Raw genomic sequence first — 27790 nt, 5'->3', positions numbered from 1 at the left:
TTACCTTTGACTGTCAAACTTTTCTCCAAATAATATGTTTTCTCTCATGTTTCCATGAAAGATCCATGCTTGTTGTGACACATAAGCCACTGTTCCATTTACTGCCACGGACCCATCCTGTAATTTCATCTAAAAATAAAAACAAGAACATCCTATAACAATCAGATATCCAAACTACTGGAAAGTTATATTCTGGATACTATCCTATCCTCTCTGGGTCAGCAGTATTCCATTGGTACTCCATGAACACTACTGAGGTTGTTGAGAGTAGACAATTTCTTTTCCAGACCATATATAGTATAGTATATAGTATAGATGATTTCTTTTCCAAACCACTCCAATGATAAAAGCTGACATTCATATGGTACCTTACACACACATGTACATATATGCACACATACACACATATACTAGCAGACTAGGATACTAGCATATCCTCTGTGTCAGTAGCTTCCATAGTCCTTACATCAATACTATGAAGTTGACACAGTTTCTTTTCCACACTATAAAGCTGACTATGATGCCTAACCTCTAATCATAATAGCTGACATGCATATGGCACTTTACAGCCACATAGAAGCATGTATAAAATAAGTATGTATACATGTTTATACTTATAGGTATATCCATATGTTTAGACAGGCATGGATGTGTGTGTTTATACATATATGCCATTAAATACATGTACCTATGTCATGAAATCATCACAACCCGGTGAGGTAGTTGTGGTAGCCATTATTCCATCTTGTAGATGAGGAAACTAAGTCACAGAAAGATGAAATGACAGTCCTGAGGTTGCACAACTAGTAAGGAAGAAAGCTAGGATTCAAACCCAGCTCTTCTGACTCCCATCCTATCGTCTTTCATTATAATAGTCATTTAGATTCTTTGCCATGGTGGACATCTCAAACACGGGTCTTAGAGCTAGAATGCGCTTCGAATGGTCCTCTAGGCCAGGCTCCTGCCTTCAAGTGGATATTGTGATGCAGTCCCTGTTTTAGAACTGGGATAACAGAGGTTTAAAGAAATTGTGACTAACCCAAAGTCACTTAGATAGTAAGTGATGGAGGAGAGAATGGAATCCAAGTCTCTTTCAATGTTCTTTCTACTTCATCCCAACTCAATCAGGTAAAATGAAGAATGGCATTCAGTGTGCAATCAGTGATCCAGTTCTAGCTACAGAGTCTAGAATCCTAATCAGATTAATCCAATAAAGGCATTAAGTACCTGCTCTCTCTCTCTCCCAATCCTCATCTCAACCTCTTCATCCTGTGACATTGTCAGTCACTCTCTTCTTCTTAGTCCTTGCTTCTCTCCAGGTCTGGAGGACTCTACTTTCTGCTTGTTCTCCTCCCACCAGTCTGACCACTACTTCTCAGACTCCTTTGCTTGATTTTCATCCAGATCTTGCCTGCTAACTGTGGGCAGTCTCAGAGGGCTCTGTTCTGGGCCCTCTTTTCTTCTTCCTCTGTACTGTTTCACTCAGGGATCTCATCAACTCCCATAGATTCAGTTATGATGATGATTCTCCAATTTACCCAGCCCTATCTCTTTGCTGACCTCTAGTATCACACCTCCAACTGGGGAGTAGACATCTCATACTAGATTTCCTGTAAACATCTTCACCTCAATGTGTCCAAAACTGAATTACCTTTTCCCTAAACCCTCTTAATTCTGGTGTCTTCTCTACGTTCATTGCTTCCTATCCTGCATGTAGCTTGTTCACATGTACTTTTTTGCATGTTATCCTCTCCCTACATTGGATTGTGAGCTCCTGGAGGGCAGGAACTATCCTTTTCCTTTCTTTATGTCTCTAGCACTTGGTATAATGCCTAGCATATATTGTTATTATTCAGTTGTTTCAGTCATATCTGACTTTCCATGACCCTATTTGGGATTTTCTTGGCAAAGATACTATAACAGTTTGCTATTTCCTTCTCCAGCTCAATTTACACATGAGGAAACTGAGACAAACAGGGTGAAGTGACTTGCCCAGTGTCAAACAGTTAGTAAGCTTCTGAGGCTGGATTTGAATTCAGGAAGATGAGTCTGCCATTATGTGACACATAGTAAGTGCTTGATAAATATTAATTGACTGACTTTGTCTAAGGCATTTTGCTAGGCGCTGAGGGATATGAACTGCAAGGAGCTCATGTTCTGCTGTGGGAGAGCTAGTATACACATAGACACAGATAAACCAATACAATTGCACTTTGAAGAGGGAGAGGGCACTGACAACTGGGGCAACCAGGAGAGGCTTCACATAGCAGAGGAACCTCTTCCAAGACACAAAGGGAGTTAGGGATTCCAAGATCGCATGAAGGGGTCAGTCACTATCTCAGCCTTGCCTCCTAGATAACAAGTATGTGTGACACCTTGCCCCACATCATCTATAGGACAGTAAAGCAATGAAGCATGAGAAATTACCATTGAGAAATTGTGAATACTTATTCTCACTGCATAGAGCAAGAGAGGAAGTATTTCCACAGTAGGACTGCCACAGGTCTGGACTTGCCAAGCAAAGTATTTCCTATTTGTGGCAAGAAACAGACCATATGGGGGTTATTAGAATGTATTACTGTAGGGAAATTATATTTTTTTAAAAAGTAATTCTTCAGCATTTTTCTTACCTGTCCCAGGATGGCTGATATGAGGGAGCTCTTTCCACTTCCAACATTGCCACAAATTCCCAAGACCTTTCCCTGCCAAAATGACAGAGATCAGATACAGTGGTGCTACCAGAACCCCCTTGCCCTTATGACCCAGTCACAATGCTATTGCTCTAAGCTGCAAAGAGGAAGGGATGAGAAATGTCACCCTGAGAGAGCCTGTCATCAGCCTCAAAAGTTCAAACCCTAATATGTATAGGGATGCAGAAATGTAAGTCTTAATTAAATCCTTTTCACTGTGCAGCATATCGAAGCAGCCCAGAGGGCTTCTTGTAATAATGTAGGAGCATTGGCGTGAAGCACTAAGCTCTTGCTGGGCCTAGAGACACAACCCCGCCTTGTTTGGAGATGTGATTTACCCTGAGCAGGAGCCTGCAAAAAAGAAAAAGATAATGAAAATGAAGAGGCTATGTAACCCAAAAGGGAGAAAAGGAAGTATATTAGTATGTGGAGAGGTGGTTGTTTTGTAGAGGCTGTTTTTATAAGTTATTGCCCATATTACAACTGTAGTTCCGTCTGAAATTATCAAACAGTCTTCTGTTCCTTATGAACTAAATTTACAGGTTCCTTCAAAATGAAAGAAACCTGAAAAGTTGAGTTTTTGACTTTACATCTAATTAGATCATCAATGACAAAGGGAGATGAATTGGCTACATTTATCATTGGCACATTAAAGGATAGTATTGAAGACAAGAGTGATTTTGCTTTCCAGACATTCAGGGGATCAAAAGATACAATTCAGATTAGACAGAAAGACATGGAACATGTATAGGAGATTTCATTAGAGTATTCAGCTAGAGAATTTTTTAAGGTGAATATTTACTGAACAGTCAATTGCAAAGATATTATTTATTCATCAAACTAAAGAAATTAAGTAGTCAAATTAATATCTAAACTTAACTCAAAAAATGAAAACTTTGCAAATGATTCCTTTTAATCAGATCCTTAACCTTATTCTAAAAGACAGAACAACCTTCTTCAGCCTTATACTCTTGCCTTAAAAATATCTTTTGAACTGTACCCTGTTCTCTTATCCTTGCACTTTAGCCATGAAGGGGATGTTAGAACTTAAGGACTAATGATTGGAAGCATCTTTTTAAAAATAATTTTTAACTTTTTAAAAAAAAATTTAATTTTTGTGCCTCCCTTGATCACACCAACCAGAGCAACAGGGCCTCAGAGTATGGTTTGAATCACAAAACAAAGTGGTCAGAGAAGTCAAAGGGGTAAAAATGTCATTAACTGATTGTTTTCCCTGACCCTGCAGTACTCAGGTGGGAGTGGGGCCTGTAGGAGGCAAGAAGGACAGACAGCCCTTCCAACAAGAGCTGGGCTTTAGCAAGCACAAGTACCACCAGAGCATGCAAGTGAGCTGAGCAAAGAGGACCCTTGTATTTGAGGGTTAAAGAGAATCCGGGGACTTCAGGGCAACCAAGTCACTAGACTTGCTGCCTTCTTCCTCCCTCATCTAAGGCTTATGGGCATGGTGGAATGGAAGTGAGTAGGAAGGAGAACAAGGAAGTAGCAGTGGCAACTGCAGTAACTGAGGTTCCCAGAGGCTAGAAAAATTACCTCCAACTTTGGGCTCTGGATCCTGGGCAGCTGCATCTGGCATAACCTATATACAGGCCTGTGTTGGGAGATGATTTTTTCAGTCAGTATTTGATCTACACCTTGTCTGTATAATGTGTCCTTGATCAACTGATCCAGGAAATGTTAACTCTTAAAAAAGAGCAATATCTAGATCACTATTGATGAGAGAACTGCAAATTAAACAGTTCTGTGGTATCATCTCACACCTATCAGAGTGGCAAATATAACAAAAATGAAAAATATTGGATGTTTATGGGAATGTGGGAAAGCTGAGATGCCAATCCACTATTGGTGGAGTTGTGAAAAGATCCAGCCCTTCTGGAGAGCAGTTTGTAACTATGCCCAAAGGGCTATAGAACTGTGCATACCCTTTGATCCAGCAATACCACTGCTGGGTTTATATCTCAAAGTCATTCCAAAAAAGAGAAAAAGACCTATTTGTACAAAAATATTCATAGAAGTTCTTTTTGTGGTGGCTAAGAATTGGAAATCAAAGAAATGCCCATATTTTGGGGAATAGCTAAACAAGCTGTGGTATATGATAGTGATGGAATATTATTGTGCTATAAGAAATGACAAGCAGGGGGGCAGCTAGGTGGTGATGTGGATAAAACACCAGGAATTCAAATTCAGCCTCAGATACTTGACACTTACTAGCTGTGTGACCCTGGGCAAGTCACTTAACCCTCATTGCCCTGCCAAAAAAAAAAAGAAAAAAAGAAAGGAAGGAAGGAAGGAAGGAAGGAAGGAAGGAAGGAAGGAAGGAAGGAAGGAAGGAAGGAAGGAAGGAAGGAAGGAAGGAAGGAAGGAAGGAAGGAAGGAAGGAAGGAAGGAAAAAAAAAGAAATGATGAGCAGGATGATTTCAGAAAGTCCTGGAAAGACTTGTATGAACTGATATATAGTGAAGAGGGCAGAACCAAGAGAACATTGTGCACAGAGACAGAAATATTGTTTGATGATGAACTGTGAATAACTTAACTGTTCTCAACAATACAAAGATCCAAGACAATACCCAAAGGACTAATGATGAAATGTACTATCCACCTCCAAAGAAAGAACTGATATTGATGGAACACAGACTGAAGCATGCTATTTTTCACTTTCTTTTTTTTCTTTTATTCAAGTTTTCTTATACAAAATGACTAATATGGTCATGTTTTACATAATCGTACATGTATAACCTAAATCTGATTGCTTACCACCTCATGGAGGGGAGAGGGGAGGGAGGGAAGAAGGGATAAAAATTGGAGCCCAAAAGTATAAATAAAAATGTTTATTACAAAGTAAAAAATAAGCAATAGAAAAAATGGAGAGGGAAAAACAGAATTTCTTTTTTACAAAAATTAAAATGTGACAGTGTTGACCTTTAAGGCAAATCTGAAGAAAGTATGAGAACAAAGGTACAGCATGCTGAAGGGAATTATAGAAACCAAAAAGCTTCTCGTGGCCACATTCAACTTTTGAGAATGGTGCACAGTTACACTGAGCATTGTGCGGCAGACAACCTCTTGACTTACTCTAAGACTGTATACTTTCTTATACTCCTCTTTGAGCTCTACACTGCATAATTGACAAGAAACATCTTCCCTTTTTGAGCTTACCTGTCCTAGAAAATGTTGAGTTGAAATGATGGGAGATCAATATACTTTATAAATAATGTTGCCTCTCTGCCCACCCTATCCTCTACCTTTGCAACTAAAGATGTAGTTTATTTTGATTTAGCAATTCTGAAGGGAAGAGTAATTACTGGATGCTGGTTCTACTATATCATCATGCTTCATTTTTCATAGAATTAAGGAAGCTAAGACATCTGTGTCTCTCAGATCTTGGTTGCATGTGTGTGTGTGTGTGTGTGTGTGTGTGTGTGCGCATGCGCACACGTATGCGCACCCCCCCCAGATGTATTTGTGCATTGATCAAAGGCATCTTTTGTCCAATAAAGGTAAGCATATCTCTCTAATTTGTACATGTATGCATTAAAGTAAGTCAGGCCAGACTGTTTAGAGAGCTAAGAGAAAAAGTAGTCCCTTAAAAACTCCAAAGCATCACGGTCTCATCTCTGTATTTTTATGCCCTTGAGAAGTTCATGTCAAGATAGACCTTGGGACCTCAGGGGAAAGGCTTGGGAGAGGTACACTAGGATTTAAAATCTACCTTTTTCACAGTTAAACTTAAGTTTCTCAGGACTGGGCTTGTCTTCTCTTTTTCCTTATCTGGCCCAACAATTTCCTGTTGTCTCAGATTCAAGTCTTTGGAAGTCTTCTGGGCTGATTTTGTATTAGAGATCTTCTTCTTACCACCCTCTTTCCCTGGGATAATTATTCTGCTAGATTCTTGTCCCCAAGACAAAGTAGCATTTTTTAGTTCCAAGACTGTATCTGCATCTTCTGGTTGGGTGATATATGTTGGGGGGCTTTTGTTCACAAGAATTTTCTGAAATTAAAGAGACAGATGTAATTTTGAGACACAATCTACCTGAAAGAAACATCACAGCATTTTCCATGACCCATAAACGTAAATTGCAGTTTTGACTATGCAATTCAGGATATTTAGAAGGCATTACAACATTATGGCAACTTGGTATGTTAGCTTTACCTATTCAATAAATCCTTCCCTGTTTGGGGTTTTTTTGTTTGTTGTTTTTTTTTTAACATCTAACACATGTGACATACAATGAAGGTTTCTGTAAATTACATTCCATATACATGCATGAGGCCAAGACTACCTTTCACTATCTCTGATGGGACTGCTCAATGGTTAGATTGCTATTTTAATCAAATCAGGGCTCTCTAACTCCACCCGACCATTTCCCAAAAGTGTATTCTTGTTTACCAAGGCTAGGGGGGGAGAGCAAGTGGAGATAAAGTTAGAAAGCATGAATGGTTTAGTGGAAATTCATCCCTCTTACTGCAAACTTTATTAAGAGCCTTACGTATGCAGGACATTGCTGAGCACTGGGACAGATATTAAATTTAGCTAAGACATGGTCCCTAACCTCATGGAGTTCACAGTCAAGTAAGGAGATAAAACCACAAAAAACTATAAAGCACAGTAAGTAATACATAATAAGTACACTAGAAAAGTGCAAAACAAAAATGGTATGTTAGATGAAAGGGGAAATGTTATCGCTTTGTAAGGTAACAAGTTTTTTTTCATGAAAGAGAATATTTTAAATGGGCTTTAAAAATAAGTAGGAATTTGATAGTGCCTTGCACATAGTAGGCAAATAATAAATATTTGTTGAAATGAAAATAAAAATGAAACATGAGAAGAAAGCGAAGGAGGATTCTATGTTTAGGTGACAGTACAAGAAAAGACAGGGGCAAAAGAGTAAGCAAGTGGTAGATGATAGAAGGATGGTACTAGAAAGGGAGGGTTGCATCGGATTGGATAGGGCCTTAAATGCTAAGCTAAGACAAACTTAGTTACCAACAGAGAGCCACTGGAGATATTAAAGCAGAGGACTTAAACGGCCGGATGTATTCATAAGAAAGATCTTGGGGTCATAGATTTAAAGCCAAAGGGACATTCGAGGTCATTGAGTCTAACCTCCATTTTAAAAATGAGGGACTTGAAGTCCAGATGCTTATGTTACTTACCAAAGTTACAGAGGTATTGAATGACATGGGTTCAGTTATCCTCTCTATGCAGATGATCCCAGATCTATAAATTCAGCCTCATCTTTCTCCTAAACTATAATCTTGTATCACCAGCTATCTTTTGGATATCTCAACTTGTATCTCTCCTCACCATTTCCTGGCACCTAATAAGTACTTAATAAATGATTGTTGACTGGCATATTAAATAACAAAATCTGAACCTGTGTCTGCTGAGACCAAACCCACACTTCTTTCTGTCTTACCACTGTGCCTCTGGAGGCAGTGGGAAGGATGGACTAGAGGGAAGAGAAAGGGGGGTGGGGAAAACTTGACACACATGTCCTTCTGATGATGGTTTAATCTTCACTTACAAAGGACATTTTTACTTTTTAGTAGAGACCATAGCACGGTAAGACTAATGCTGTACCTTTATCTATACATATTCATCCAATTCTGGAATGAGACCTTTCCACAATAACCACCCATCTGAAGACCCAATCCATCCAATGAGTCTGCTATTTTCCCCACACTAAAAGAGAATATTCTCCAGGTCTAGAAACCTTCCCAGAAATGGAAACTCCCCTCCCTACTCACCCAGAGACAGTTATACCTTCAATCTCATTAGAGAAACGTTAGCTTCTGCCACTGCTTTGACTGAGAAAGGCAAGATTGCAATTGAAAACTTCATTACATTAAACATGGAAATCACACTAAATGCCTGCAGGACAAAAGAAAAGTATGAAGGTTTGGAATTGGCCATTATCTTGTGTCTGAAGCCATTCATTCCTGGGGGTTACAATTTATTGAGATGAGAAACGCTGAATCAGAGTTTGAAGTCTCTGGGGAAGCCTTTTCCCCTCTCCCACTTCCCTTTGGCTTAGAGACAAGGTGTTGACAAGTTTGAATCTGGTATATAAGTAACAATCACATTTAATATATAAGGTTCTGTGGCCAGCCAAGTGATTTCCTCACCACAAAACTGTGAGATGAGGATGTTCTGCTGACTTAAAGGAAGCATATTTATTGAGAGGCCAGACCTAATGAGGATGACAAGGCCTCAGAACAGACTGAGTACATTCCCACCTGATCTTATAGGATCAGAGAGCTAGAGCTAGAAGACCATCAAGTCTAACCCCCTAATTTTACATACGGGGAAACTGAGGCCCACCCAGAGAGATGAAGTGATTAGACAAAGATCACACAGGTAGATCAGAATTAGTATTTGAGTACAGCTCTTCTTTCTCCATTGTATCCCTTTGCCCCACCACCACCACCACCACCACCACCATCATTCATTCAACTTCCTTCTTAGGTTTTTCATGAACTAGCCCCCTCCAATTCTTCAAAGTGAGATTCCTCTGGGAGTTTACATCTCTAAGCTGCATTCAGCGTGTCTGGCAAGTACAAGGGCTGTTCCTGACCCTGGGCCTGCTCCTGTTTCCAAGAAGGAGTGTGCCACAGTGACAGCATTACTCATTATATCTCAGTCTGCATATGAGGACCTGGCTTTGGAAATAGTTCTACCAGGAATGGGGTTCCTATCTCAAATACCCCACGCATCACCTTCAATGCTCTGCGCTCTTCAACATGCCATGTCATTCCTTTGAAGAAATCAATCAGCTTTTCCTGACCAGAATAGTGCCTTGCTCCCCATTTCCATCTTAAATGACACATCATTTCATCCCCAATAAACAACACCTGTGTTTTTGCTGAGACTGGAGTCAGACTTAGCAATTTGTAATTGATGGCTTCTCCCCAGCCACCCACTTTAAAAGCTGACATCACATCTGCTTTCTTTGAATCCTAAGGGATTCCTGACTGCTGTTTGGCATATCATTGAATAACAGTGCCAGGTTTCAGTTAATTCTTCCATAAGAATGGTGAGAACTCTCATCTCCTCCTTCCCAGTAATCCCCCACCTCCACCACCACCACCACCAAAGTCTCCTATTTGACTGAAAGATCCCTCTCTCTTCAACTACTTTAATGATCGATGTACAATGGTTATATAGTCACAAGTTCCCTCCAGACCTGACACAAAGGTAAGGACTTTATATGGCACTGGGAAGGGAAGGAGAGAGGTGACTGTGCCAGGAACTCAAAGTGAATAAAATACTAGTGCAGAGTATTTGGGGGTGATTTTGGCTTTGCTCTGGTTCACTTAGTAGACTCATTTCTGATTTCATTGGTTGAATAGGATTTAGAGCTAGGAGACCTTTTAAAGATCGTTTAATTCAACCCTCTCGTTTTACAGATGATGAAAGAGGTTCAGTGAGGACAAGAAATTTGCACGAGATCACCCAGTAAGTAATGGGTTCAGAATTTAAACCAGGTCCTCAGAATCTAGAATTCTGAATTGATGCCCTTTGTGGTTTTCTAGGGGAGGAAAAATAAAACAATGGCGGGAAATTTTGGTTTGTGTCCCAGTTCAGTAAAAAACATAGAATCAGAGTTGGATCTTTAGCAAATTAGTACAATTTGTTCCAGTTTGTGGTTCAGTTCAAACCCCTGGAGTGCGTAAGAGTAAACTATTCGTAAGATGACATACACAAGTGCTCTTGAAAAAGTAAAAGGTGCCATATTCTATCACACCAGACAAATGCAAAGTGTCCTCCTTACCAGTAACTCCAGATTCCCTTGGAACAAGAGTTCTGTCTTTTTAAAACATCTCCCCATCACATTCAGTTTCTTCAGTCCTGATTCTACTGGCTATTTCCCATGTAGGTTATTTTTTTTCCACTGACTCTCCTGATAGTGTTTTCCTCTGGTTTTACCTTGCTTTCTTCTATTACCACCTCCCACCTATGTTCTGAGTTCCCTCTTGATCTGACACTTTAGGAGACAGTCTGAGTTGCCAGGGCCCAAACTCCCCCCCCCCAAAGAAATTTTGATTTCCCCTTGTGTTCAAACAAAAGTTCAATTCAACAATTATTTATTAAGCTCTTAGTATGCATTAGGTACTGGCCCCCTCCAGTTCCAATTCTCCCCGTCCCCCTATTCTTACACCACCCTTCTGATTGGACTTCTCTTTATAGCTCTTCCTTCTTTACTGACTTGCCCTTTAAATAGGTAATTTTCCCCTTTTCCATGTCTTCGAGGCTCCTCCAATCTGGTGCCTTCCTTTACTTTTGACTCTCACCTCTGCCCCAAACATTTCTTTTTGAAAGGGAGAAACAAATGTCAAATTGAGATAGGCCTCCACCACCTGGTACAGAAACGCTGGGAAACTGGCCACCCTCCCAGATACCACAAGCTTCCCAGGGTAGCATGAAGGGGATACCTTAAACAGATAGAGAAAGAAGAGACAAAGAGGCTTGTCTTACAACAGGTGCTGTGAGCTTTCTTTTTAAAAGAACATGGAAAGTGAAAGTCAGGACAATGGCCATCGTGGACACAACAGGTGCAAGAGCTGAATTTCCACTTTGTATAAACCCTGCCCTTTCCAGCAATTTTTTTTCTTTCTTCCTTATGCCTACAAAAGAAAAAAACAGTTCAAAATAGTATGATATTGCATGCACAGCACTAATACTAGGCAAGTCACCTCTCCATTTGGAGCCTCAGTATCCCCTTCTCTAAATTGAGGAGGACTGTCTTAGATTGTCTCTAAGGTCCTGTCTTGCTTCTGTCATCCTGTGTTCTGGGAGTCAGTAAAAAGCTACAAGCTTTTCTTGCTAGAATGCAATATAAAGTCTCCTCTTTTCCAAAGCTGAGGATATGTATGTGACATTTGTGGTGACCATGGAAGAAGGACATCATGAGGATGCTGATGCTTTAGTTCATAGCACTTCCTTTGGCACACTTAGAATCCATTTTCTAAATCTGGCCTCACACAGGATAATACAATATTTTCAGCCCCAGTTAATTGCTGGTGCAACAAAAGTATAATTGTAGAACCAGAGAGTCAATTGTAAATGGTAGTTCAGATCATTAACTGGCCAACCACCTGATTCCTTGAGAGCAATTATGTAAATGTCCCTGCAATTAAATTTACATTTAAATTCTATTTAAATAATTTTTAAATTGTCTTTTTTAAGGGGAAAAAATGAATATATCTTTGGGTCCTAGTTTTTCCAACAAAGGAAGAACACATCATACTACCATCCAAATCTTCTGTGACTATGACAGATGAGGAAAGAAGAACATATACAAATATTCTCTAATTCCAGTAAATAGATTTAGGCAGCTCTCATCCAAAATGCAATATTCTTGTGAGATGTTTTAAAGACAATCCAGCCTTCCTCCACCACTGCACCTGGACCCTTCAGCAGCATTACTGTAATGTTCCCAGTAAATATTAAACCATATATTGCTAACCCACAGAGACTTTGGAGGCACAAGAACAGATTCCTGGGTCTATTATCTAATAAGCAAGTTCATTCTCAAATCCTGAGAAGAAACCCCTTAGAGGCTACTAGAATTATTATTTTTTAGAACCTTCTTGGATTAGCACATTCTACAAAACAAGTGATTCTGTAAAGGGGGTCCTTGTTTATTCTACCTCGGATGTTGGTTGTAAAGGATTTTTCCCAGGCATACATTTTAATAAGCTTGATGCAGGTCAAAAATTCATTCATTATCTGGACACGATTGTCGGTCATAGTAATGGCAGATCTTCGAAAGGCTGAATTGAGCTTAGCCATAAACATCTGAAATCAAAGAATAAAACATTACCTTCATAGAGGATCGCTACATTGCAATTGGGTTAAAACAAGGTTCAAAGAAACAGGTAAGGCTTCAGCCTGGGTAGTGATTTCAGTTAGCTTGAAGACTGAGACTTCAGAGCAATGAGGCTCCAAAGGGGAAGAGGGAACATCACCATTATCCACTCATTACTCAGAAAGCAGCTGGAGCATTTTCTTCCATTCCGATTCAGACTTCAATATTATCCGTTATTTTGCCCTTTCACTTGTTCCTTTGGACACTTGTCATTACTTGCCCTCCACAATCCTGATTCTTTCTTGGCCTCAAATAATTGTATTTTTGTTTGTTTGTTTGTTTTTTGCGGGGCAATGGAGGTTAAGTGACTTGCCCACAGTCACACAGCTAGTAAGTGTCAAGTGTCTGAGGCTGGATTTGAACTCAGGTATTCCTGAATCCAGGGACGGTGCTTGTCCACTGTGCCACCTAGCCGCCCCCAAATAATTGTATTTTTAATGAATGTATTTCAATCAAGCTCTGCCCCATCTCCATTCTCTCTCATTGTACTGTGAGTTCCTTAAGAATAACCACTATCTTTTGCTTTTCTTTGTGTCCCTAGGGCTTAAGACAGTGTCTGGCCCATAGTAGGCACTTCATAGGTGCTTGTTGACCAACTAACTCTGCACAAAGGATAGGAAATTCTTTCTCTGCTCCCTCTTAGATTTCTTGTTCAAACTGAAATCATACCCTGATTAGTGGAGCTAAAGACTGAAATACTCATTGTCAGAGCCAATCCTCTATATCGTCAGAATAATAACTCACATTTTTATTGCATTGAGGCTGAGTTTGGAGCCATGTTATCTTGACTCTTAATCTCACACTCTATCCAAAGAGGCCCAGTTGTTATATACCATAGAAGAGGGAGGGGACTATCTACCTGCTGTGATCAGAGAGGCTCCAGTTAGGCCTGTACTCAAAACCATTTCAGCTTAAGGTGATTTGCCAGTGCTCCTGCTCTGCTGGCATAGACTTAAAGAAGCCAGGGTCACCTACATCTCATAGTGAGGTATTGGTGAAGAACATTAATGAAAAAAAGGTCCTTTCTTTTTCTAATAATTACATAGATCTGTGAGGAGGGGAAAGACATTATTAACTTTTAGTATGTTAAATGAATCCATCAGATTAGCTAGCAAAGATAAAGGCCAGTGGAGATGGTTAGAAATTAAATTATTATGGAGGGGAAAGCAGGAAGGATGGTTGATCAGGGAGAGAAGGTAAGGGTTGAGAGTCTATCTGGTTACAACATGAAGTCACTAGGCATCAGGATGGATAGCAGGAGGATGGGGAAGGAGCTAGGAAGAAAACTCAATTGGCATATATACCCAGATACTTTGAGCATTGGGACATGTTCTTGCATTTTAATGTCTATAGTTTTATTTTTTAAAACTGAATGGGACTTAGTAAATTAATGTATGGTTCAGTCAGCAAAACTTCAAGGATCAGTGTAGTTCATTCCCACTTCAGAAGACTGTAACTTCCCTATACTTTAGGAGGCAATCTTCATAAGTTGTTGAGGGTCCATGCACAAGTTCATCACCCTGTGGCCAATATGCCAATTAACTTCTCTAAACTTATAAGACTAATCCTGGGAGAGTAGCCATGTAGTGAGTCACCAGGACTATACACAAAGCTTTATCAGCTTGGGTAGGACTCAGCAGAATTCACATTCTGCTATTAGAGCCTTAAAGAACCTATAGTCAAGAATCTCATTATTTTATTTTATTTTTGCTTGGCAATGAGGATTAAGTGACTTGCCCAGGGTCATAACAGCTAGTAAATGTCAAGTGTCTGAGGCTGGACCTGAACTCAGGTTCTTCTGAATCCAGGGCCGGTGCTTTATCCACTGTGCCACCTAGCTGCCCCCAAGAATCTCTTTAGCATGATGTCACACTGGAGAAGGATGCCAGAGAAGGCCCAAATGGCAGTACTTTCTTACCATTTCCTTTCTAATCAGAGACTGTAGGTATAGGAAGTTTCAGGGGCAGGCTCTTTAAGTGTTGGTCATTTCGGGTTCTGAAATGACTTTGTGGCAGCTCAGAGAAATATGCATTACCATTGTACCAAATAAGACATTTCTTATGCAACATGTGGTGAGGAAAATAATAATTCCTAGACAAGAGATGTGGATGATTTGCTTGAAACCAGCAAGTAAATCAAAGATCCTACCTGAATAGGGATGAATATCACATATACAGATGTCCCAATGAGAGCTGTGGGCCCCAGAATAAAATAAGCATACACTGAACACACTGCCAACAGGACAGGAATTGTAGCTGGCAGTGGACAAAATAAGGCAGCTTCAAACAAAGAATGGCCATCACTTGATAGTATATTGATAACCTGAAAAGAAGATATACATGTGTTCAAATAACAGAAGGGTTAACTTTTTCAGAAACAAAACATTTCCTCAGCTCAATTCTTTTTCCAGAATTGCCATGAATTCTTCGGAAATGGCAGATTTCCAGTTCTGAAAATATAATTACTCTTATCTCAGATGTGACCAGCACCCAGAAGTCTGTAACAGGACACAAAAACTCATAGACAAGGGCTGAGCCAGGAGAAGCATTAGACGACTATAAAAAAGAATCCAGACTGCCATGCAAGAAGAAAACCACATACAACTGCTTGCTCATGCAGCCCATGCTTGGAAAAGTAAACTCAGAGAGTGGGATAGGGGTGCTAAGAGACCTCAGAGACAATGCTCCTCTTTTCTATTTTCCAGACTCTCCCTCTAACATCATCAGGAGCAAACTTTCCTCCTTTGAGGTTCACACTATCCATATTTATCACCCAATTCAAATCCAAATCCTGATGACCATTATCTTTCAATGAGTTAAGTGCCTGCTTCACAGTCTTTTCCTCTACCTCAATTCCTTCCCTCATATTTGGGGGTTTTGACACTGCCTCAAATATCCTAAAAATCTCCATTCCTCAATCTACTGAGTTTTCTTGACCTAATCCTCCTCTCCATCTCAGCGACACACAGCGGTGGTCATACCCTTTGCTATCACCCACAACTCTTCCATTTTCATGTTCACAGAATCTAAAATTCCTTTATTTGATAGTAATATTTTATCATACAATCTGTCTTTATGCCTTATGATCCCTAACATTATTATTCACTCTGACTATGATTTCTATTTTCTTCACCTCTCTTCTTTTCCAGGACAACTCCCTTTCACTGGCTCTACTCTCCTCCTTTCCTACCTCAATCCCTTGATAAAAACACTATCCTGTACTCTCTCTCACCCCTTGACTCCTTTGATGTAGGAGGCAAAAAGGGGGTTAACAGAAAAACCTAAGACCCAAGCTCTAATTTAGATCTGAGCTCTAAGAGGGATTCAGACCCCAGTTAATGGATAACTTAAGACTTGAGTCTTCATTAATACAAGTCAAGGCCTAGGTTCTCATGTACCCACATTAATCAGCAGGCAGGTCATAGAGACCTTAACTATAATAATGATACACAGACAGAGCATAGAAATTCTGATGAATGAAAATATTTTGAAACTAGACATAGGAATCAAAAAGTGACATGTGCAGAAAAGGCCAAATTTGTTCCCAGATTCACTTTATGATGTGGGCCTTTGGGGTTGGCTTAAGCCCCCAGGAACTCCAAATTAGGATAAGCCCTCCCCTGTACCTCCCTAAGGTGGAGATTATTATAATGAGATTGATAATAAATTTATCCATCCTATAAATATAACTGTATTTTCTTTTCTTATTCGAGGGATACCTTTCCACTTTTCTGGTTTTCTCCCTGTGGAGAACTTGGGAAACTGAGTCATTGAGTCTTGTAATTCTTTTGGGATGACTCACAATTAATTTGACCCTAATTCCATCCCACAACACCTTGTGCTATCACCCATCATGCCTTGCCAAGCCACAAACCTAGATTACTCCTACCACCTATACCTCCTTTGTACCTGTTCATATGCTACTGAAAAGAGCTAGAAGAAATCACAAAACCATGCCAACTGCATCTACTACACATTTATGTTATCTCTTCTCAAATGAACCCACAATATAGGAAAGCCATTGTTCTACCTATTCCACTTTCCATAGAAGCTGTTCCAAACCTTTTTGTCTCATCTGAAACCTCCTAAGGTACCTCCTTCCCCCACTCTCTATGCTGGCAATTTTGCCTCATATTTCACCAAAATTTTTTTTCAATGGAAGCTATTTACTGTGAGAACTCCCTTACCCTTTCCTCATCTCAAATATCAGACATCTTCCCCCACTATCTCCTCCTCCTCTCTGGCCTCTACTGAAGAGATGGTCTTCCTTGCCAAGGCAAACCTCTCTATAGTATACCCTTGATCTCACTCTCTCCTGTTTTTGCTTTGTTTTTTGTTTTTTTCCAGCAGATTGCCCTGACTTATTATCCACACTCTTGCTCTAATCTTCATCCTCTATCTACTGGCTTCTTCCCTTTGCTTACAAACATACCCATGTCTCTTCCATCCTTAGAAAAACCCAAATCCTCTCTTAATGTTACCATCCCCATTAACTATTTCCCCATCTCTTTCATTCCCATTGTATCTAAATCCTTTGAGAAAACTCTCTTCATATGGTTCCTCCATTTCTTCTCCTTACCAAGTATTCCAGAATCCTTTGTGTTGTGGTTCCCAACCTCACCCTTCAACTGAAACTGCATTCTCCATGGTTACCAATGATCCCTTAATTGCCAAATCTAATGGCCTTTTCTCAGTTCTCATACTTCTTCACCTCTGCAGGATTTGACATTGTTACCCTCTCCTCATGGATACTCTCTCTTCTCTGGCTTTTCCTGAAGTTTGTTGCTCCAAGTTTTCCTTCTTTCTCTTTAGCCTCTCCTCAGTCTCTTTTGCTGTTTCTCCATTAATGTCACATTCATTAATAGTGACTGTCCTAAGCTGCCTTCTCTTTCACTCTCTGCTATCTCTCTTGGTGATCTCATCAGCTCCCTTGAGTTTAATGATTATTTCTATACAGATGATTCCCTGATTTTTGTCTCTCTTGAACTAGAGCCACAAATCACTGCCTTTTGAACATCTCAGGTTTCATGCCTATAAGCATCTCAAATGCAACACATCTAAAACAGAACTCGTCTTTGTCTCAAAACTCTCCCCTTTCTTAACCTCCATGTCACTATCAAAGACACTAACATTCTACCAGTCTCTGAGGTTTACTACCTCAGTACCCTCCCTCTTACTCACCCCACTTAAACAGCCTATTGTCAAACTTTGTCATTTCTATTCTCATAGCATCTTTCATATATGTCTCCTCTCCCTTAAGTCTTCATCACCTTTCAACTGGATTGTTGCATAGCCTTCTAACTGATCTCCCTGCCTCAAATGTCTCCCCCACACAATCCCACCTCCACTCAGGTGCCAAAGTGATTTTCCTAAAGTGTAGGTCTGACTATGTTACACACCCTCTCTCCCTTCCACTCTGTATACTCCATTGACTCCCTTTTGCCTGCAGGATCAAATGTAAAGAGATAAAGAGAAATGTGAAGGTAGACTTGACAAGACTTAGTAATAGAATGAAATATGTGGAGTGAGAAGTTGAGGATGATACCAAGCTTATGAGCTTTGAAAAGGTTAAGAGGATAGGATGGTGGTGCTCTAGAGAGTAATAGGTTAGGTCAGAAAAGGGGGAGAGTTTGAGTAGAAAGATAATGAGATCTAGTTGGGGCATATTGAGTTTCAGAAATGTCATGGAGTACAGAGCACCCCAGAATTTCTCTGGGGCACACTGAGGAATCTTCTCCTTGAGAAACTAAACCAGAGGACAGATAACAATCAGACTGAGCTAGCTTCGGATTCCCACCCTTCATTCTGGTCTCCTTGGGTATGGCTGCGGCCTTTGTGTCCTGAAGAGAGAGCCACCCCTCACAGAATTCCTCTAGTCACTACCAGTGGAGGATGGTCCTCCACTCCTCACCCAATTCCCCAGCTACCCCCAGTGGGGGATGGTCCTCCCTCACTAAAGGAACTTTTCACAGGCAGATGGTCCACCCCCATCAGTCCTCTATAAAAGTACCTTCCAGTCTCCTGTTAGAGGAGATTTGGTACCTCTGAGCCACGTGCTTTGTGCCTATATCCCCATGAGAAGTCCACGGATTTCTTTCATGGTTTCCCTCCCCCCACCCTTCCCTTCCCTTGCCCCTAAATAAACTACCACCTTATTCTAACTACTTATGTGTGCAAGAGGGTATCATTCTTTAAAGAGGAATTCCTAAGAACCCCAACCCCAAAACCCATACCCCATTTTCACCCTTTACAAGAAGGTTATGGGGGGCAGCAAGGTGGCGCAGTGGATAAAGCACTGGCCCTGGATTCAGGAGGACCTGAGTTCAAATCCAGTCTCAGACACTTGACACTTACTAGCTGTGTGACCCTGGGCAAGTCACTTAACCCTCGTTGCCCTGCCACAAAACAAAACAAACAAACAAACAGAGAAGTTTATGGGATGTCTAGTTCAAGAAGTCCAAGAGGCATTTGGAAGTGTGAGTTTACCTCAGTAGAGAAACTAGAACTAGATGCACAGACCTGGGAATCATCTGGGTAGAGACAATCATTGAACTAGTGGGAGCAGATTAGATCATCAAATGAGATAATAGAGTATAAAGGGAAGGGAGGGTCAGGACAGAGCTGCAGAGTTCCACCTTTAATTTAGCCATGATTTTAAGCGCACCACTATACAACAGTAAGAAAATCCATTTGTCAGACTTATTCTTCTAATACAAGACTGGTTGCTTACCTCACCAACAGAGATGTGGGTCAGAGTCTTGAATGAAACCAGGTTTTCAAAAGCTACAGTCGAGGTGGCAACTTTCAGTCGGATGGCCGTACGATAATTTATAGCCCAGGCTAGTGCCCAGAATAAAACTTTAGCAAACTCGGTGAAAAAAAGGGCCACACACAAAGCAATGCCAACGAAGACATTCTTAGAGGTACTTTCTGTGTACTGGAGGATTTGGTGAACGAGAACTGTCTGCAAAACAGCACAGAGCGATAAAAGCCTTGGACTCCCCAAGGCAGCAGCCTGAGTACCAGCCAGCAGCTGCAGGCTAAACTCTTATATGGTATTTTCCTTCCACATAAAGAGACTTTTCCACATTAGAGGGAGTGAACTGATTGGTACCAAAGAATAATAGCAAGGCATAGGGTGGGGGGGAGGGGCTAGTGTTGAGTTGTTCAATTGACATTTGACCTAAAATTAATGGGCTTTCTCACAATCAGGATGAGATATCCTCAGAAGTGAGGTTTGTCATCCATACTTCCAGCCTCCCAGTTTGGTGCATTTTTCCTTGGCTACTCCCTTGTTACTTTCTCACCCTCTCCTTCCTATTCAGACTGACTCCTTTGAAAAGATCTTGTAGTCTCACTCACTGTGAGATATAAATGACAAATTACTTCTCAAAGTAGTATCCCTTCATGGGGAATTTGCATTTGAACCGGAAGTAAAACCTCAAGCCAAACCAAATAAAGGCAGCTACAATGATGGAATCCTTTATACCTTCAGGCAGAAGGAAATGGATTTTTTAGAGTGCAGATGGTCTTTCCCAGTTTCCCAGTGCCCTTAAAATCTTACCACATTGATGACTGTCTACTCCTCCTGATATACTGAAATAAATACATCTATGTGTATAAACACATTATATATTTATTTCCTTAATTTTAGATAACCATAGTTTCTTTTACACTTTTCAGTGGGAAAGTTCTTCATTCTCTTGCCTTGAGGTATTCAGGGCTAGAGTGTGAAGTTGAGGTTAATTGGTTGTATAATATTAAAGATCCTTGGTTTAAGCCAATGCAGAAGGCCTCATGGAAAAAGTCAGTTCTCTGACTCAGGGTAGGCCGTCTAATTAATTTTATCGGTCACTGCTATACTCAATTAGAATTAGCTTTTTGAAAATTAGTCTCTGAGGAGCATAAAGATAATGATAACTTTTAAAAATTAACTCAGAAATTAGCTAATGACATTCTTTTCCAGTTTAAATACCTAAATTATGAAGCTGTGGAAGGGCAATCTCCACTCACCGGCCCTATAGCTGCCATGATTATACAAAGGAAGTTGGCCAGGATATCCATCAGAACACGAGTTCTCTGAAATCTCCAAACCACTCGTCCCACAGAAGCTTTTTCTGCACCCACCTTTGCTACTTCTTCTTCCCAAAGGGATCGAAACCTGTGTTGGAAGGGAGGGGGAAAGAAGGAATGGTGTCATATTTCCACTTCTTCTTTTTATTGTTCATATTCATTCAAAAACATGTATTATCTTATATGTGCAGAACACCATGGCAGGTGCTAGGGGAGATACAAAATTAAATAAGACATAAGTTGCCTTAAATGGCAGCCCAACAGAGAGCTATTTATTATACACAGCAATACATCAAAAGTGCACCAGAGAGGGGCAGCTAGGTGGCGTAGTGGATAGAGCACCAGCCCTGGAGTCAGGAGTACCTGAGTTCAAATCTGGCTCAGACACTTGACACTTACTAGCTGTGTGACCCTGGGCAAGTCACTTAACCCCAATTGCCTCACTAAAAAAAAAAAAAAAAGTGCACCAGAGAGATAGAAAATAGTGCTCTGTGAAGTCAGCACTAACCCATAGGTTGCATCTGCAGGCAAAAGCTGTTACAATGGAAACCCTTATAGGATAGGGGATGGCCAAAGCATTTCCCTTTCCTATTCCCTTCCTCTAGGGATAAAGTGGTATTAGAATGATGGGCCTAGATACCATCAACTCTTGTCTCCAGGAATAAAGACCAATTTTGTGCATCTACCAGGACCTTGACTTCTCTCTGTAAATTTTTTGACTATTGTTGTTCTTACAGCATAATATCAATTATGAGGAAAGGAGATTGGAGGAGAAAGGAAAGGAAGTTGTAGCAAATGTAGTTTACTTGTAATATTAATTTATTCCCCAATTATTCTCCCTTACTATGATGGGAAGTTGATCATGGTTAAGATTCCTCAAAACCTTTGCTTTGAAATGAAAGACTTAGGTTGTCCCAAGGGCTGCCATTGAAAGCAACTTTCATAATACTCCAAGTGACCTTGTTATAACCTAGTGCCTGATTTGAGTGGGTACTCATTTTGCTTTGATTAGTTTTATTTCAGGACAGTTTTAAAAAGGCAAATCCAGGGGCAGCTAGATGGTACAGTGAATAAAGCATCGGCCCTGGATTCAGGAGGACCTGAGTTCAAGTCTGACCTCAGACACTTGATATACTTACTAGCTGTGTGACCCTGGGCAAGTCACTTAACCCTCATTGCCCTGCATTAAAAAAAAGGCAAATCCAGGCTCCATGTAAGGAAAATATTACTAATAATTAGAACTATCCAAATGTGGAATAAGTTGTCTCAGGACAGGGATTGGTAACAGGGGAGGGGGAAGTGATGTCTCCCTTCATCGGATACTCTCAAACAAAGTCTGTTTTGTAGTGGGGAATTCTTTTTTCAGGTATAAGTTGAATGAAGTGTTTCCTGAGGTCCCTCTTCCAGCCCTGTAACCCTGTGATTCTGAGATGTGGAAATATTAGAGTTATAGTTGGTATCCTAAAGATAAGATAGAATTACAAAGGTAGGTAAAACAGAAAAGAAAGTGGTATCCCCAAAAGATCCTGCCAGACTATGACAGGCCAAGGAGCAAGACCTTCTCACTGAAAACCAGTCAGCCCCACACTTAAGAGAGATGCCCACTTTGTACAGACATTCACTAGGAAATAACTCAGCCACATAGTCCTCAAGCTCAGCAGGGCCCAGGAAAGTTCTTTGTCTTTAGAATAGATAAGTCTAAGGCCATACTATATCTGAGGTTATACCAAGTTGCCAGTCTATGTCTCATAACACAGTTTATATAATAGGTAGTAAAATGGACTTCTGAATCTTTTATGCTGCAACTCTGATTGCCGGAGAACAGCTTTGCCATTTCCCTAAATTGTTGTACAAAGGGACTTTTCGTGAGTCTCTTGATTACAGGTGACAAAAGAAGGAGGTGGTTGCAACCACTCAATCTGTGTGCTATTATTCTCTTCTAGTTTTTCCAAAGACACAAAAGTTGTAAAGTCACCTGCTCAGTAATATCTATGAGAAGTAGCATTAGTAGGATGAAACTCCCTCGAGGCACAGGATGGCTTCTTCCTAGGAAGCACAGGGGAAGAACTGCTTCTCCTCTTTGGCTCATATATTTCTAAGCCAGCAGCCTAATGTTTCTTAATTGCCACCACCAGGGCTCTGAGACTCACCCTTTAACCTTCCTTAGCACTGTAATTCAGGAAAAGTCTATTCTTGAAGTCCAACCCCTTCCTTGTATCAAGGGACAGTGCTTAATGATAGGGTCATCCTGAATTAAAAATGACATTTCCTCCCTGAGCTTTTCTTCTACCCCCACCCCAAGGCAGAACATTTAGATATGGCTTTGAGGTATGGGGAGAATAGTGAGCTCTAGTAGGGACGAAGAGCACAATCCAGAAATAAGAAGAGTCCCTATACCTCGAGTTCTATGACTGCCTTTTGTGGTTAGTTCAATTTTCCTAAATCTATGTCCTTTTAAGGGAATAACCAATCACAGTTGAATGAAAGACCCAGAGAAAATATGGTCCTTTAGGCACACTTCCATGGAAGGCCCCAGAAATATTTTAATAAAGCAATGATACCTCTTAGCATTGGTGTCTGATGTATCATAAGATGACAATGGGGGCAAGGCATTAGTAGTCAGAATGTGTTTGTAGCCTTTGACCATTATAGGCGTAAGCCAAGAAAATGTGGCGAATGAAAACAGCCCTGCATCATCAACTGGATTAGGAGCCAACCTGGGAGGAAAGAAGATATTGGGTATTCCTTGAATTTCAGTCTTTACCAGGTGTTGGACTGGGTTTCCATTCTCTTATTCACAGTCACAATAATATAACACAAGTAAAGGAGCAGGGGGAATGTGGCACCGGAATTCTGGCCCCATCACTCCTGTTAAGATAATAACAATGTCTTCCTGCATGGTGTTTCATAGATTTCTAAGTTCCTTCACATATATCTCACTTGAGCTTTACCACAGCCATACCAGGTACACAGGACATGGATTATAGACTTATGCATATAGGTGAGGACAAACCTTAGAAGTCATCTGGTACAACTCTCTCATTTTACATTTGAGGACAATAAGACTCAGAGAAATTAAGTGACTTTTCCAAGGTTACACAGCAAGTAGAAGAGCTGCGATCTGGGCTGCTGCTCTCAATTGTGGTTACGCCCCTAAGCAAGTGACTTCAACCCCTCTGAGCTTCAGTTTCCTCATCAGACAATGGGAATAAAAATAGCAATACTACATATCATACAGCAGTACTGTGAAGGTTAATTAAGACAATGTGCATAAAGTGCTTTATAAAACCTCAATGTAAAACCCTCAAACCTTTAGAAAACCACAATAAATGGCAGCCCTTGTTGTTGCAAAAAACTGAAATAGGGAAAGCAGCTAGACGATTAAAGTTTTGGAGAGGCCTTTACTCAGCGGTGCCTGGTAATCCCAGTGGATTAATTAAATGATTAATTAATTAAATTAATTATTAATTAAATTATTAATTAATTAAAGATCAATGCCTCTGTGGACAAGGTCACAGATTTGTCCCTGTGGGGACAATTAGCTTTGTTCATTTCCATCACTGAACAAGCCTCTATTGAACACCTTTTTACTATGCATCTGTGAGAGATAAAGAGGAAGCATGAGTCCTTCTCTTAACCTCAAGGAGTTCGCCATATTCACTAGAGCAATTAGAAGCCACATCAGGCCAGTCATATATGGTAGTGTAATCAAAGGCTACATCCCATCCCTGGGTGTCATAAATGAGCAATGAGCCTCTATGACTACTCTTTCTAGCACTGGCTGCACTTTCACCCATTCTCCTCAGCTCACTATTCAAGGTGAGGCAGTTGGAACTGTCTCTGCTTCCCATGACCACCTCCAGGTACTCCCCTTACTGCTAAGTTATCTCTCCTCCTTTGAGATCCATACAATCCATAACTACCACCTAATCAAAATCCTGGTAGCTGTGGTCTACAGACCTATACATGGTACTCCCCTTTCTTCCTCAGTACATGGCTCACAATCTTTCCCCTGCTCCAACTCCCACCCTCAAACTAAGGGGCTTCAGCATAAACATTGATTCTCTCTTAAACACCTCCATCTCCCAGTTCCACAGCTTACTCACTTCCAGTGTGTCCAAAAACTCTGAAATTCCATTATCTGATAACAGACTATTGACTTTCCACCCTTCCTTCTACCTTCCCATACCAAATCTTACTTCTCATCTACCCCAGTGACCTCTAATCTCTTGACCACTCAGTTCTCTCCCAGGCCATCACCCTTGCATTTTCCACTTTTCTCATCATGACCCCTTGGTAAACCAATGCAACTCTATATTGTACTCTTCTCTGGAGTCCTTTTTCCCTTTATCATATCACTAATTATGCCCTGCCACACCTCAGCCCTGGATCACTCCTAGTATCTGCTGCCTTGACTCCTATACACAAGCTACTGAATGAGGGAGAAAATCATGCAACCATTATGACTGGCTCCACTACATATTTATGGTACATAAATTCAACTGGGCCTACACTGTTGCTAGGCATTCCTTCTCTAGTTTTCTTTATCAACTCACTATCCATAGCAATTCTTCCAAACCTTTTCTTTACTTTTCAAACTTCCCATGGCTATTACTCCCCCTGCCCCCAGCTAAGAATCTTGCCTCAAATTCTGCTGGAAAAAAAATTGAAGCCATTTGCCGAGTGAACCTCCTGCTTATCTCATATCACCCAGTTGACTTCTGCCATTATCACCTTCACCCCTATCTTATATAAAGAGGAGGCCCTACTCCTTGCCAAGGCAAACCTCTCTTCCTGCATAAACAATCCCATTCCGTCCTGTCTGCTCCAGCTGTCTGCTCCCTATGTCATCCCCACTCTCATTTATCTTTAATCTCTGTCTTCTGGTTCCTTCCCTACTACCTACAAACATGTCCATTCCCCCTAACCCCATCCTCAAAAAGTCTCCTATCACCCTATATTCCTTTTGCCCTTTGTGGTAAAACTCAGTGAAAAGATCATCTGCAATAGGTACCTCTACTTTTCTCCTCTTAACTCTACAATATGACTTCCATTGTTGTTATTCAACCAAAACTATTCTCTCCAAAGTTACCATCCTAAATCCAATGGCCTGTTCTCAATTCTTATCCTTCCTCAAACTCTCTGTAGCTTCTAAGACTGTTGATCACACTGTCTCTTTTTCTCCAGGTTTTCAGGACACCACTGTTTCCTGACTCTACTCCTACCTATTGATCTGACTGTTCTTCAGTGTTCTTCACTGGATCTTTATCTAGGTAATGCCCACTGACCTTGGGTGTCTCATAGGGCTCTGTCCCTCTATACTATTACACTTGATGATCATATTAGCTTCCATGGATTTAGTTATCATCTCTATACTGGCAAATCTTAAATCCATTTATCCAGCCCTAACCCTCTGCTGACTTCTAGACTTTCATCTCCAACTGCTTTTCAGATATCTTGAACTGAGTGCCCAGTAGACATCTTGAACTCAACATATCCAAAACAGACATTCCAAAATGGAAGGAATACTAATATGTATATCAAATATCTTGTTATATTTTCCCCTACTTCTCTGTTACTGTCAAGGGCACCACTTCCCTCTCAGTCTCTCAGAATCACAACCTATGTAAATCCTCCATTAGTCACCACCTCTCACCATCACCCCCTTGCAATCTGTTTCCAAGGCCTATTGCTTTCACCTTTGTAACATCTCTTCAATATGTTCCCTTCTCTTCTCTGACACTGATACCACTCTGGTGCAGGCCTTTATCTCCTCATGCCTGGACTACCACAATAGCTTGCTGGTGGGTCTACCTTCTTCAAGCTTCTCCCCAGTCCAATCCATTCATTCAGTCACTAAAGTACAGATTGACCATGTTCTGCACCTTTCCCCTACATATACTCAATAAACTCCAGTGGCTTCCTATTACCTCCAGGATCAATTACAAAATTTTCTATTTGCCATTCAAAACCCTTCATAGCCCACCCACTGCCATATTTCCAGTATTCTTGTAGTTTATACTCTACTCCCCCGCCCAGGTACTCTTTGATCCAGTGGTAGTGGCTTCCTTTCTCTTCCACAAACATGAGGACAAGCCCTCCCTTGGGTTATGGCATTTCCTCTGGCTGTCTCCCATGCTGGGATGCTCTTCCTCCTCATCTCTACCCAATGGCTTCTCTGGCTTCCTTTAAGTCCCAACTAAAACCCCACCTTCTACAGGAAGCCTTTCCTAATTTCTTTTCATTATAGGGTCTTCCTTGTTGATTGCTTCCTATTTATCCTGAACATAGCTTGTTTGTATATGCTGGTTTTCATGTTGTCTTCTCCATTAGATTGTGAGCTCCTTGAGGGCAAGGATTATCCTTGTCTGTCTTTGTATCCCAGAGTTTAGCACAGCTCCTGGCACATAGTAGGAACTTAATAAATGCTTATTGATTGGCTAAAAAGTATATGGATGACTCAGCAAACCCATCTCTCTGGGAGCAGAGTTTCTTTTCAAAGCCCATACTATTCTGGTAGTGTATTCAGAATGCTGTAATCTGGGGCAGCTAGGTGTCGCAGTGGATAAAGCACCAGCCCTGGATTCAGGAGTACCTGAGTTCAAATCCGGCCTCAGACACTTGACACTTACTAGCTGTGTGACCCTGGGCAAGTCACTTAACCCTTATTGCCCCACCCCACCCCAAAAGAGTAACAAACAGAATGCTATAATCACCCAAGAAAGGTAATACTGTTTGTGCTATCAGAATTCCCCTTAGATTAGGGACAGAGACAGGATTGAACAGGCCTGGCTTGACATTAATTAGCAGGGCAAAGGGCAGCTAGGGCACAGTGGATAAAGCACCGGCCCTAGATTCAGGAGGACCTGAGTTCAAATCCAGCCTCAGATACTTACTAGCTGTGTGACCCTGGGCAAGTCACTTAACCCTCATTGCCCCACAAAAACAAAAACAAAAACAAATATTAGGCATATTAACAGAAGTAACTTGCCCTCCTGCTGAGCTGTGGGCAATGGGCTTACCTTGCATGGGGCCGTAAAGGGATCATCGTTCTTAAACTGGGGTCATATCTCTCCACAAAGGATCGACGCCGACCCCTTCTGTCCAAGCCAGAGATTAAGTAAGGGCCATCACTTACCAT

General features: G+C 40.9%; 1 protein-coding gene across 1 annotated transcript; it reads right to left on the bottom strand.

Annotated features, from left to right (window-relative positions):
* Window positions 1-27790, bottom strand: LOC122742485 (ATP-binding cassette sub-family C member 12-like). Its single transcript, XM_043986767.1, has 11 exons — window positions 27672-27790; window positions 23211-23366; window positions 20590-20737; window positions 19307-19540; window positions 14726-14899; window positions 12360-12507; window positions 11185-11333; window positions 8473-8580; window positions 6418-6696; window positions 2631-2702; window positions 1-129 (listed from the first exon to the last, which is right to left on the bottom strand). Exons 1-11 carry the CDS (start codon window positions 27788-27790, stop codon window positions 1-3), a joined length of 1716 nt encoding a protein of 571 aa, XP_043842702.1.

The sequence above is a fragment of the Dromiciops gliroides genome, chromosome 2, assembly GCF_019393635.1.
Source record: "Dromiciops gliroides isolate mDroGli1 chromosome 2, mDroGli1.pri, whole genome shotgun sequence".
NCBI classification, from domain to species: domain Eukaryota; kingdom Metazoa; phylum Chordata; class Mammalia; order Microbiotheria; family Microbiotheriidae; genus Dromiciops; species Dromiciops gliroides.
The sequence above is the reverse complement of the archived record's forward strand: the minus strand, read 5'-3'. Positions and strand labels throughout refer to the sequence as shown.

Coding starts and splice junctions, on each gene's coding strand:
- LOC122742485 (XM_043986767.1), bottom strand. CDS start 27,790: ATGGTAAGTGATGGCCCTTACTTAATCTCTGGCTTGGACAGAAGGGGT. Junction 19,541..20,589: donor TCATGGCAGCTATAGGGCCG/GTGAGTGGAGAT, acceptor GCTGTTTTGCAG/ACAGTTCTCGTTCACCAAAT. Junction 8,581..11,184: donor GAAAGCTCACAGCACCTGTT/GTAAGACAAGCC, acceptor TTTGTCCTGCAG/GCATTTAGTGTGATTTCCAT.